General features: G+C 40.0%; 1 protein-coding gene across 1 annotated transcript; it reads left to right on the top strand.

Moving 5' to 3' along the window:
* The first annotated feature begins 3,494 nt into the window (after positions 1-3,494).
* Positions 3,495-11,554, top strand: LOC136055920 (cytochrome P450 2J6-like). The gene is made up of 9 exons (XM_065747784.1): positions 3,495-3,665; positions 4,809-4,971; positions 5,568-5,717; positions 6,582-6,742; positions 7,473-7,649; positions 8,764-8,905; positions 9,510-9,697; positions 10,075-10,216; positions 10,995-11,554. The coding sequence occupies exons 1-9, from the start codon at positions 3,495-3,497 to the stop codon at positions 11,171-11,173; spliced, it is 1,473 nt and encodes a 490-aa protein (XP_065603856.1). The 3' UTR covers positions 11,174-11,554.
* Positions 11,555-13,132: the final 1,578 nt, after the last annotated feature.

Here is a 13,132-nt window from a genome sequence, read left to right as displayed (position 1 = left end):
TTTGGTCATGTAGTTCTCTTTGGCATCTCTAAAGTGAACACCACAAGGACCTCCAGGGGCAAAAAGTCTATTCATTAAAGAAATTATTATCATACGATTGTGACTGCTTTGTTTAGAAGCATTTCCTCCTCCTGAAGGTGGACTGGAAATACTAAGCGTAAAGAAAGACAAAATTAGTCTAGCATTTTGTAAATACTTAACAGGAGAGATAAAGATGTATTCCATAGTAACAAATCCTACGAGGTCCATTGTTCAGCAGAGAAATCTTCCAATTTATCCATGGATATTTTTCTAACTGGAGTCTTTTGGGTCCTGGTTGAGGTGAAATTAGTAGTAAATGTGGAGAACAGCATCACTTTGGAGAGGTCTCCATGGCTGAAGGTTGAGCTGAGGAGGGTCACTTGGCAACCAGCCCTACAAAGCTCCTCTGTGTGTGAGCTGTGCCGGTTTCTGGAAAGCCCCACAAATGGAAAAGGTCAGATCATCTTGCCTGGAAATACCCAGCTATCTTTTTATTGGGACAGTAAATAAAAATTAGGTCATATTTTCTTCTTTTTTTTTTTCTCTTTGCTTAAGTGTGGGGATGTGTCCATGTGCTGCAGTTGCTTCATGTGCAATTGATTGAGAAACATATGTCCAAAGGACTGCGTTTCCCATGCCAGTGCTGACTGCTAATCTCTTGCACATTCATTTGCTCTGTAGCATCTGTGGCTGCCACCCAGAGTTACCTCTGATCCGTAAGTAATTGGTAAATGCTGAAAGCTGCTGAGTGTGCTTTCCATCTTCCATGAAAGTCACATGGGCAGAGGTGTACTAGGTGCTGGAAGAAAGCTGTATGGCAGAGCCATACAGAGCATGAGAGCTTTGTTCCATGGGAGGTTTGGATAAACAAGGTCATTGATTAAATGTGTCCCTCCCTCCTGCAGGGAACTGGCAGAAAATCAGCAAAGAACCAGCATGGAGGCAGCTGCTGGGAGGGAAGGCAGATTAGCAGGGCTTGTTGGGGCACAGTTCTGGCTGTAAGATCTATTTTAAAGGGAATTTCTTGCCACACACAGTGTGCAACTCTCCTGTTCCCTTCGTATGAACACCTCACAGTGCTTGTCCCCATCATCCTACTGTCCTTGCAAGCAAAAAGGAAAATTCCTGAGCAGGGAAGAAAGGCATGAGTCAGCTTCTGGCCATATACATGGCCCACTGTCACACTGCTGCTTTAGCAAAACAGATTTCTTGTTTTATCAGCTTAATGCAGTTAGTGCTTCACTTTGTAAGGCTGCTGGCTGCCATCAAGCTGGAGATTTAGGAGTGTGGATGTGATGGGAGCTTATTGAGCCTCTGTGCTATTGGCTTTTTTTTTTCCCATTAAGATATGCAAAATTAAATACAGAAATCTCACTAAATCTTTCTCCAAAGTATTTGGGAGGCTTTTTTTATGTTCCGGAGTCAAGCTGTAAAACCTGGGATGTCATAGAAAGTAACCCACCTTGAGACAAAGCCTGCAAGGGGAGAAGCAGGAACGGCAGCATAATTAATTGAAGGCTCAGAACATTCCAGGTTTTGTCGGAGGATGTGATGTCTTCTCACAGTTACATGCCAGCCCCTGACCCTCTGCGATGACCACTTGGCCAGCACTGCCATACCCTTCCCCTGGAATGTGCCTCCTGTTGCTTTTCATCTGTTTGCCACACACTAATTAATGACTCTGGGGAGTTGTAAATACCTGACTACAAAGGACTTACAATGAGAGGTGTAGGGTGAAGATAGGCAGTGGGAGTTGGTACAGCTCCACTTGTACTAATCTGGGATAATGTATTGCTACAAATGGAGTGTAGTAATTATATTACTGAGTTGGACTGATTCTGCCTTTCATGTTTCACAGCTGACTATTATTTAAGTTCCTGCTGTGTAAATGTAGGGGTATTAATACTTGTCTGATTAGCAAGTCTGCTCCGTTACAGCTTTTAAATATAAATAATCCTGTAGGGCTCATAGGAATATATATCTTTGCTTTGACATACTGTAAGTGTGGCTAATAATGATAAAGCACCCTGAGCTACTTGATAGATTGGGAACTAGAGAAATGAAATCATTCCTTCTCATTAGTACTGTATAAAGTAAATTGAAGTTATAGATCCATCCATCCTTCTATCTTGAGTGGTGGTGTACAGTAAACTCCTGGAAGCCCTGGTTTTGAACATATGAACTCTTTCAAGGTAGAGACAGGCCCTGAGCCACACTGTTTCTGCAAATACATGGTTTTTTGGGTTTTTTTTTCAATATTTGATATTTTTTGTGAAGAAACCATATGTGCTGATACTGTATTTTGCCAATTCCTATTACAAGTATTTCCAACTTTGAGGCAGACAGTTCTAACTCTATGGCATAAACCTCAGCCCCCTTCCCACAAATGCAGCCCATAATGTCTATTTATTAGTTTTGCATAGATAAGGTCATAAAAAATGACTTTTCTATTCTGCCTTCCTTGTATAGTGTAGGCATGTAGGTATGTATGATAGCTGTAATGTTGGGCCAAGCGAAGGAGACAGAATGATATCACTGAGTCACTTATTTCCCTAATTTGCCAGGTTTGCAAAATGCCACATGTATGTGGGAGGACAGGACAGTTTCTTGTTCAGACTTGCACTTCGTTTTTCAATGAAGATGCTTTCTTTTTCCAATCCAAGATAAGATCCGATAAGTGACACTTTTTATGCTTTCCCCTTCTCTGTTGTGTAGTAGGTGTGAATGTCTTTGTTATCAGAGGATGGATTCTTGATGTGTTCTGTAAACTTGCTGACAACTGGTCATCATAGCCAGGATCCTGAAATTGCAATTGACATGGTAGAAAATAAACCAAGGAAAATAAAACCCTTAACAGAAGTGATGTACTCAAAAATATAAATTACTAGCAATTAGAATTTCATATGTCATAAAATGTTAGGTGCAGCATAATATTAATGTTTTGATATTGTGATGTATGTTTGTAATCATTATCTTTGTATCATAAATCCTCAGTTGAGGAAAATGCTATTTGTGTACTAGCAGGCAAATCTGAATTTGCAACTTCATGTAAGGATAAATAATGTTTGAGACTAAAACACCTGCTAACACCTGCTAACACCTACTATTTACATGCTGACATTTAACTGTCATAATCTGAATTCAGAAATTAGGAGGTGAACAACTACGTGTGTGTTTAAGGTTCAGAAGGCTTCAGCAGAAGTAATTCCATGTTTTCAGGCTGTGGCAACATACGGACAGCTTGGTATGCCTCTGGTCAGGGATCAGCCTGATCTATCTCAGTAATGGGGAATAGATGGGGTGCCAGAAAAGGGTAGGCAGTGATAAAGAGGGAGGGACAGAGGGAGGGAAAGAACTGAGACTCTACAGTACTCAGTCTACAAAGAGAACTGGTGTAACGAGGAGGAAGATCACCTTTCCTAAGCTCCAATACCTTATTATTGACAGAGACAGGAAGAAAAATTGGCTGTGAAATGCTGACAATTAGTCAAGCTCTTGTTATTTTGGTAATTTTTTTGTTGAGTGTTCAGTTTCTCAAACTGCAGAAGGCACGCCAGCAATTCCCTCCTGGACCAACTCCTCTCCCATTGCTTGGAAACTTGTTGCACTTGAACTTTCAGTTTCATCGGGATCTTCTGATGAAGGTATTTATTTTCAGATACACCTAATTGGCTAATTTTTTGTCACAACTTAAAGCTGATAAATTAGCAGCCAAATGACATATTTATGTCTTAGGAGAGTGACAGATAAGGTTTGGATATGGAATACCCTGAGTTGGAAAGGACCCATATGGATCATTATCATTGACTCCAACTCATCTTTATATCGATATGTAAAGATGAACTTGATTCCTGTACTCAGGCTATGTGAAATATGTTGGCTTCACAATAAGCTCAGTGATTCTTAAGAATAAAAAAAACTTGTGGATGGGGTTTCTGACTCATTATTTAGCAATGAGAATACCGGGTTAAAAACGATGCTTCTCTGTTGCTGATAACTCAGCAGGGAGGTGTCCCTGCCTATAACAGAGGGATTGGAACTTGATGATCTTAAAGTTCCCTTCCAACCCAAACCATTCTATGATTCTATCATTACATGATTCTCCAGATGTGTTTCTTTAAGAGAAGTAAGTGACTGCTGCAACCAATTGAATGTAATTCTGGTAGTGTCTTAGACAGAGTCCACCACTTTTTCTGTATCACTGTGGGAATGGGGTCCCATTCTTGCATGAAGTTCTTTTTCCACGATTAATTGAATCTCCTCTGTCATACTCTTGTCCCTGCTTGGGGACTTCTACTGTTTCCAATGGTCAATGCTCTTAGCACTGTGACTTAGCTGCAACCCACAGCAGAACTATTGGCTAATTTATGGTTCCATCTTCTCTCCTGGAGCTCACAGAGGAAGCAGGTTTAATCAGATGGTTTCCTCTTTCAACAGAAGGGTTAGCTGGAGGCACAGAACCCTGTAGATGTGCACGGTGTTGCTGTTCTATTAACTAGGTACAAACTTTGGGGGTGGATATGTCACAGCCTAAAATACGAAGTTTTCTTTCTTTAGGTGCAAAGTTGCTGCAGCCTGTGCTTTGAAAGGGAAGTCACTTCCCCAAGGTAATTAAGATTGGCTGCAGAAAATCTCATTCTCAGAAAAACAAGTCTTTTTTCTGCTTCTAATTCTATTCATAGTGATGATATTCTCACATAAAGCTGGCCATTTGGCCAGTGAGTAAGAATCTTCTGGAGATGCATGGAGTTTCATGTGTTCTCTTCTGGAATCTTCCCCATCTACAGCTGGCAAAAACTTATGGCAACATATATACCTTGTGGTTTGGGTGGACCCCAGTGATCATACTGAATGGATTTCAAGCTGTGAAGGATGGCATGACGACACACCCTGAAGATGTTGCTGGGAGAATGGTATCTCCTTTCCTCAGAGCAATGGCCAAAGGAAAAGGTGAAAATTTCCTGCACAATGATAAATAATGCAGAGTAATATTGACTTTGCAAACACTCCTGCCTCAGTCTTGTCAAACCCTCTACCCTCCCATTCACAATGTTCTTCCAATGGATATTTCCCAAATCCCCTATTAGCCCTTAAGCTTAGCCTGCTATCTGTCGTGATGCCTTTTATCCTCAGCTTTCCCAAGCCTGGGAAACACCCCAGATCAGGTTGTTTCTAGGTGATCTTTTTCACTGTGTTTAAGATGTGTGCAATCCTAGTTCAGAACTCAGCAGTCTTGCTCTCTTTATGGAATAATCCATCCTGCTGCAAGGGATTTTGCTGCATGTTGCATGAACACAAGGCATCCTTGTAGGTTTGGCAACTATATGTGTAATATACGTGGTTGCCAAACACCTTCCATAAAGTTTGGATATACTGGGCTATGATTTCTGATTACTGAAATTTGACCTCCAAAATACACATCTATCACAGTGATAGATTTACTCCATGTATTTCCCTGATTTACTCCATGTATTTCATAATATATTATTTTTAAATTAATCATTTGTGTCTATGGTAAATATTAATATACCAGGGAATGCTCTCAGGTATTTTACTGGCAAGTGGTCGCTCCTGGAAGCAGCAGAGACGCTTCGGAATAATGACTCTACGCAGCCTGGGAATGGGGAAAAAAGGCCTGGAGTACCGAGTGCAAGAGGAGGCCGCTCACCTTGTGGAGCTCTTTAGGAACCTGAAAGGTATCTATCTTCTATGAAATTAGACACTTTTCACTCCTAGATCCATACCTTCAGTATGAAAGCTTATTCACCTCTTTCTAGGGTCAGAGTGGGTACAGAATGGGATAGCCAAACTCACCGAAGCCTGAAGAGTGGACAGAGTTTAGTATTACAAGTGGGAATTTCTCAAAAAGCTCTTTCTAAACTTACTGAAGTTGTAAACTTCTGAAATCCTTCTTTCTTGTGTTTATCATTTATCTATCACTTACTGAATGAACCGTGATGTGATGTCACTGGATTGCATGGCAAGGTCAATCATGGATTCTCCACAATTGGTAACTAACGAGTTTCACAGAGATGAGTCTTTTTTCTAAATCCCAATGATGCCAAGTGCCATAACATAAACTGGGGATTTTAGTGTTTGTCTGGCTAAACAACTATTGGCAATAGAACCAAAAGCAGGAGGTGAGAGGGGAACTTCAGTGGATTATCTAGCTCAGTGCAGTTTCCAAGCCAGAATCACTTCTACCCAAATAAGTTTTGATGGATGACTCTCTTATATCTTAAAAAATTAATAAATAATAATAATCAGAAATAATTACAGTTTCTGATGTAGAGATATATAATCGCTGTGTTACTTTGCAGTTTCTATCCACCCATTCTGCCCCTTTAGCCTTCCCTAACAGGAAGGGCTGTGAGACTGTTTTAGAGCTACACTCAAAGATGATGTATTATTTTTGTGACTATAAATTTATGCCACATCTGTCCCCATTCATGGCCCAGCTCAATAAAGGATGATTTTTTTATGCAATCTCCAATAATCTTTTGTTCTGATTGTGTAAGGAAGAAAATATTGAAAGTGAACTCTAGTTACTGTGTTTGCAGGAAGACCTATGGATCCTTCTTTCCCTCTTTTCCATTCTATTTCAAATGTAATCTGTGCCGTCGTTTTTGGATATCACTTTTCTGATGAAGACAAAACCTTCCATGAGCTGATCAGTGCCACAGAGGAGATATTTCGTTTTGCAGGCAGCTTCATTTATCAGGTGAGTAAATGACATACTATTTTTTTCTGAATTAGGTAAAAAATGAAAGGACAATTACAGAAATAAGTCTTCACTAAATGAAGAGCAACTTGCAATAGTAAAAAAACAGTATATGTGTTCTCTGACAGTCTCATGATTCAAGTTTTGTCTGAGATTTTTCGTTAGATAACTCCCATAAGATACAAGGAAAGCCAACTTTCATCTAAATTTTCCCCATTAGTTACATTTTGATGTTAGCACTCTTAACAGTTAATAAAATGGGTAATGGGGATTTTCAATGGCATGGCAAATTCCATTGATATTTGAGTTTTATAGGAAAAAGGAAGCCAAAATATTAATGTGGTAGTAAACCTTCAACAAACTGATAGTAACACTATTCAACTCACCCATAGTAAAACCACTACTTAAACAGATAGAAGGAAAGTTGTGCCAGTACTGCCTCAGTAATAATGTAAGGCTTCAGACAAGGTTCAAGATACCCTCTGAAGTTGCACAGTGCAATATTTAATTACAAATCCTGTTAGGAAGTAATGAGACAAATATCTGCTACAAGCTTAGAACATCCCAGTCCAAAGGTTTAGAGGAGAGAGACTGGTGTAAACTAATAGATAACAGGATGAAAAAAGCAAACAGGATCCTTGAGCATTTCCAGCTATACTTTCCCTTAGATCCAGAGAAGTGTCTTACTAGGTCCTGGTGTATAACCACCACTGGTGTGTCACTCCCACAGCTGTACGAAATCCTCCCCTGGCTGATGTGCCGTCTCCCTGGTCCTCATAAGAGAGTGTTGTCTTGCTACGATGTCCTGAGTTCTTTTTCAAGGATGGAGATCAGAAGACATGTGGAGAGAGGGGCACCAGATGAACCACAGGATTTCATTGACTTTTATCTGGCTGAGATAGAAAAAGTAAGTATTTGTTCTGCCTAATCGCACACCGATGGAGTATGTAAGGCATAAAAAGACAACTAAATCATCCATTCTGAAGCCTCATCACAGGCTGTTGCATTTCATAGACTTGTTTTCACAAACAGTGCCACAGTAAGCCTGCTACTCTTTCTTCCTGTCCAGGTTATTCATTTCCCTAGCAGGAAGTGTCCCATGAGCTAAAGAGGCTCTGTTATGGACACAGAGTTTTCTGATTCAAACTTTATCATTTTGGAATACCTCTGGAAGCTAAGAAGCAACCTGAGATACCTAAGAAGTATCTCTTAGAGGTGATGATGTATATGTAACTACTACCTCTGGTCGTCATCATTCAGCTAGTCAGGCTGCAATGTTCTCAATGTTGGTGATACATCCTTCTTTTTTACAACAGGCATGAATGGCTCCTATAAGATTTACTAAAGTAAACACTTTAGAGGCAAAGATGCATCTTTTTATTTGAATTTTCTCTAAATGTTTTTCTATTTTATTCATTATAAGAAGAAAATACTTAGATACCTTTCTTCCACCACTTGACAGCTATCCTAAACTGAGAGAGGAAACAACTCCCATGATCTTCTGTTAAGACTCTTTTATTCAGATGTTTTATTCTTTGTTATTTACTGCACTGTTTGATAGCTTACTGTTGAGACCAAAGCACAGGGATCGACACGTTGTGAGCCACATATTTACAAGTACATTCTGTACTGACTGTAGAAGTTGCAGCTAATTTTTTCATAGAATTCATGGAATCACTAAGGTTGGAAAAGACCTCTAAGATCACCAAGTCCAACTGTCCACCTAGCACCAATACTGCCCACTATATCTCATTCCCAAGTCAACAGGTGTAAACCTGCCTGTTTCTTTTTATTTTCCTTTTTAAAATTAAATAAAATTACTAAAAAAAATTACTAAAAAGAGCAATGCAGACTTACCGTGTACATTTGGGAAACAATTCACCTCTTAGTACTCATCAAAAACTGTAACTCTGAATATTCTTTGTGCATGTGCCAGCTGTGGAAACAATGACTCAGGCAGAAGGCATAAAGGATGATCTAACTTTTATGCTTTCACTTAAACTTTTTATCATCATCTACAGTCTAAAGATGAAGACAAGCCCAAGTATGATGAAGACAACTTGGTGCATGTTATAAATGATCTTTTCCTCGGTGGATCAGAGACCTCAAGCACAACCTTGTACTGGGGACTGCTCTTTATGGTAGTCAATCCAGATATCCAAGGTGAGAGAGATTCTTCCTGTGAAATACTGTGAGTATAGCCAATGTGAACGACTAAATGTAATGAGTTGCATGCACAAAAGCCATAAGATGAGCTTGACTATGACCCTCTGGAAACACTAAAACCAACTTGCTAACATTTCAGCAGCAGAAAAAAACAGAGCCCCATCCTCTGAGCTGACCAAACCAGGTGGCTGAATGGTCCTCTTCCATTTTTGGCACAAAGTGATGCTGAGCATGCACTGAGAGTAAGACATGTATGTAAATTCTGAAAGTGAGACTTAGATTTTGAGATAAGGGAAACCGAGCAATCCCTGAATACTTTCAAAATCTGAATCTGAATGACCCATGCTGCATTATCCAAGCATGCTGAAAGCGAAACATCAGAACTGGAATAAGCACAGTGTGGTCCTTGCTTATGATTCTGGGCCACAGAGGTTTTTTGTTCCTCTTGAGTTTTATTTTCATATATTAAACTGAGATAATATATGCTAAAGACTTCATGTACTATGCTGAAATACTGAATTTTTCTATTTCTCTAAGAAAGAAAGCAGTTGAAACATTTGATGCTTTTTTCCCTTCTCAAGTGGTGAATATTTCTCCACAGAGAAAGTGCAGAAGGAGCTGGATGCTGTTTTGGGTCCTTCCCAGACCATCTGCTATGAGGATCGGAAAAAACTGCCCTATACAAATGCTGTGATTCATGAAATCCAGCGCTTCAGCAACATTGTCTTTGTTGGCCTGCCCAGGGTGTGTGTGAGGAACACAATACTGCTGGGTTATCCCGTCAAAAAGGTATGTACATTTCAATTTAGCATCACATCTTCCACCTATAAACTGTTCTCCACATAACCCTGGAGCACCTGGGTTAACCGCTGTGGGTTATCACTAGAAGTGGCATTAAAACTAGCAGCAGAAGTGGTCACCATGGTGCAGTTGTACCAAAACCACTAATACTATTAACTCCCACTGACATGGCTGTGGGACTGAGAACTGATAATTTCCAAAAGAGAATGACTTAACAGTTTACATTTTCTAGGAGGACAGTACTCCAACCACCTGATAAATGATCATTGAAAAGAAATGGCAACAAACATAATTTATCCACAAGACAGTAGTAACTGATAAGTGAGGAAATCCATAGAACTGTACCAATAGTTTCTTCCTTGCAGGGCACCATTGTTATTCCAAATATAGCATCTGTTCTCTATGATCCCGAGCAATGGGAGACTCCTCGACAGTTCAACCCTGACCACTTCCTGGATAAAGAAGGAAGCTTTGTAAATCGAGAAGCCTTCTTACCATTCTCAGTAGGTAAGAGCACCAGTGATTTAAATGGCCCCAATAGATTAGATGAAGGATACAGAGATATGAATATTTCTTCAGACAGACTGTTTGCTGCTTTTAAAGGATAGTACTGGCTGAGGGAGACAATTCTGAGCTGTCAGGCCACAGAGTGCTCTTTAGGTCAGTGCAGTGCAAATGCCACTTGAACACCTGAACTTGCTAGGTTTGTTGTATGTTGTATACTACAGTCACTCACTGGTGCTGTTTTCATTTTTTTTCCTGTATTATTTTTCCTGTATTTTCATATGTATTTTTTCCCTGATGTGAATGTATTATTAACTTGTTTTCTTTAATTTACGTGGTTTCTGTGCCATTCATCCCACTGGTTCCAGCTAGGAACACTTGGCAATGAACAGTACACCTCTTGGTTTGCCTGTATATGACCAAGTTTTGTTCAGTTGCAAATGCTGTTGCTAGGTAATATTGACCCACTGACTTTAAGTCACTAATAAAGCATGTACGAATAACTGTCAGATACTTTGGGTCTGACATTGAAGCTCAGAATCTCCCATTTTCTGCCAGGTCAAGAAAGAAATGATGGTGATAATTCAGGGCTTTTCATTTGATGTCTCCTAACATCTGAAGGGAACTTTTTGAGAAAGAATTCAGGAAGTTTTAGCTCTGTGGCTTTCAGGATCCTGGTCCTGAATAAGAGTCCCCTCTGCTTAAGGCAGGAACAAACAAAGTGACTGTCAAACTATTAAGTTCCTAGTTACTCACTGTCCTTGCCCTCTTTCTCCTACAGGGCACCGGGTGTGTTTGGGGGAGCATCTGGCAAGGACTGAGCTCTTCATTTTCTTTGCCAACCTGATACGGTCATTCACCTTCCAGCTCCCCGAGGGAGTGACGAAGATCAACACTGAGCCCATTTTTGGGGGTACACTGCAGCCCCATCCGTACAAGATCTGTGCAATCCCACGCTAGGCTGAGGACATCACAGAACACTTGTACCTCAGTGAACTTCCTCTCAGATGTAAAAACATTCTTCAATCAGCCAGTATATTGACATTAGTCTCTTGCAGCACTATTCAGAAAGTGGAGACAAGCCAAGATCCAGACCACCAGTACCTTTGGTATGGTCCTTGTGAATGTCCCAGACATTCTTGCAAAGATCTTATCTACTTTTTCTTTCCTTTTGAAGAGCATTCAAAGAAAGACACTATGGTTCCCAGCTGTGAAGATTGCATTCTGTGCCTTCCTATCCTAGCCAAGTAGGACTGCTATGGTGCTCACTATTGAGCAAATCTCAGTGAAATTGAACAGAAGGCCTAAGAAAGAGCTGAGCAGTTGTCATTTCTGTGAGTAGTCTGACCTCGAGACTTTGGAAAGTGCGCATTTAAACCAGCCTACTTTGGTTTTACTATCCTGAGACACTTTAATTTGTTGGCAGGTTGGAAATAAAAGAAAATAAAATGGAAACGCATTGGAATATGAGTGCATTAATGTCTGAGTTTGAGGTAAGCATCTCCCATGTATAAGATGAAAAGAGTCAATGTGAATTCAAAAAACCTTAAATTTTACAGTTACTAGCAGTGTGAACGTGTAACTTGGCAGTGTAATCATTGTTATAATGTATTGTCAGTTTGTCATTTTTAAAAATTCATTCTGAATGATGTAGAATCATGCTGTCTTTGTTTGGGTTACTACAAGGTTGGGATCTCCAGCTCTGTATTCAGACCTTCTGCATGTTGAATGAACACAGTAACTGGTTGCAATAGAAGAACATTATCCATTCTGCTTGGAAGAGGCATAAATGTGGGATGAGGTATTCACTTTGCCAGTGGATTTCACTGCTAACTGTTCACAGCAGAGGAATGTAGAGACTTTGGAAGACAACATCTGGAGATTTTCTGAACACACAGTTGTTTCCTGTCTTCTCTGGGTCCTTCTCTTCATTATAACTTATACTGTACTTTCAGTCTTCCATTCAATCCCGTTGCAATCTCTCCCTCACAATTTTCATTTCCTACACCCATCCATTCCTTTTCCATGTAAACTCTACTCCAGGATTCACCTTCTCTTCTGGTTTCCCACCACTTATATCCTTTCATCATACCGTGGTTCTGTCTCCTCTTACTGTTCTCTGCATGAGTATTATAGGCACATCAGTGATAAGCTGAAAACTATGACCAGTGAGTAATAGATGGTGGTTGGAAGATCTCATTTTTTTCTTCTCTGTGGTTCTATACCATAAAAAGGACACCACAGTAACTACAGAGGCACTGGAGGTAGCTCAGATTAAGAAAATATAAATAAAGATTTGATGCGGGAATTCTGAAAGAACTTTTTCTTGACATAGTAGCTTACAGGCACTGATCCCACTCAAGAGAGAGACATTTTAAAGATAGAGCTGGAGGTGACAGCCAAGTTCTTCTGTATCTATGACAAGGCAAACTGCTGTAGTATTCTTGAGTGCAAATCACTCTTGGAAAGGATTCAAATCTTGGAGCTCAGTATAGCTATAATCACTGCTTTATAGGATTAAACTTGTATGAGGACCACAGTGTTTTTATACTGGGATATAAACTATCTGTAATTAAATCATCATGGTACATGTGAACTTCCTAAGTTTAAAATGAAGAAGAATGTTACTAAAAAGAAGTGATAGCTACTGAAAGTCATGCTGAGATGGACCAGATACTAGCACTGCTCAACCACAACCCAGTAACTGCAAGCTGGAAGAGAAATCAGAACAGTAGTGGGTTTCACAATAGCAGTAACAGCCATGAATAATCCAGCCTGTCGACTACACACTATATCAAGTGCTGTTCCAGGGCCTACACACTTCTGCTCATTCTTCTTTTCAGCTTTATCTGTGTTTTTCCTCCGCCCTACACTCCCATACCTCCTCCTCTTCACTAACTCTGCTGGAGATTACATCTC

This window comes from Cyrtonyx montezumae, unplaced genomic scaffold (genome assembly GCF_038088225.1).
Source record: "Cyrtonyx montezumae isolate F1298 unplaced genomic scaffold, pur_monq_1.0 scaffold_5, whole genome shotgun sequence".
Classification (NCBI taxonomy): Eukaryota; Metazoa; Chordata; class Aves; order Galliformes; family Odontophoridae; genus Cyrtonyx; species Cyrtonyx montezumae.
This window is presented reverse-complemented; position numbering and strand designations above follow the sequence as displayed.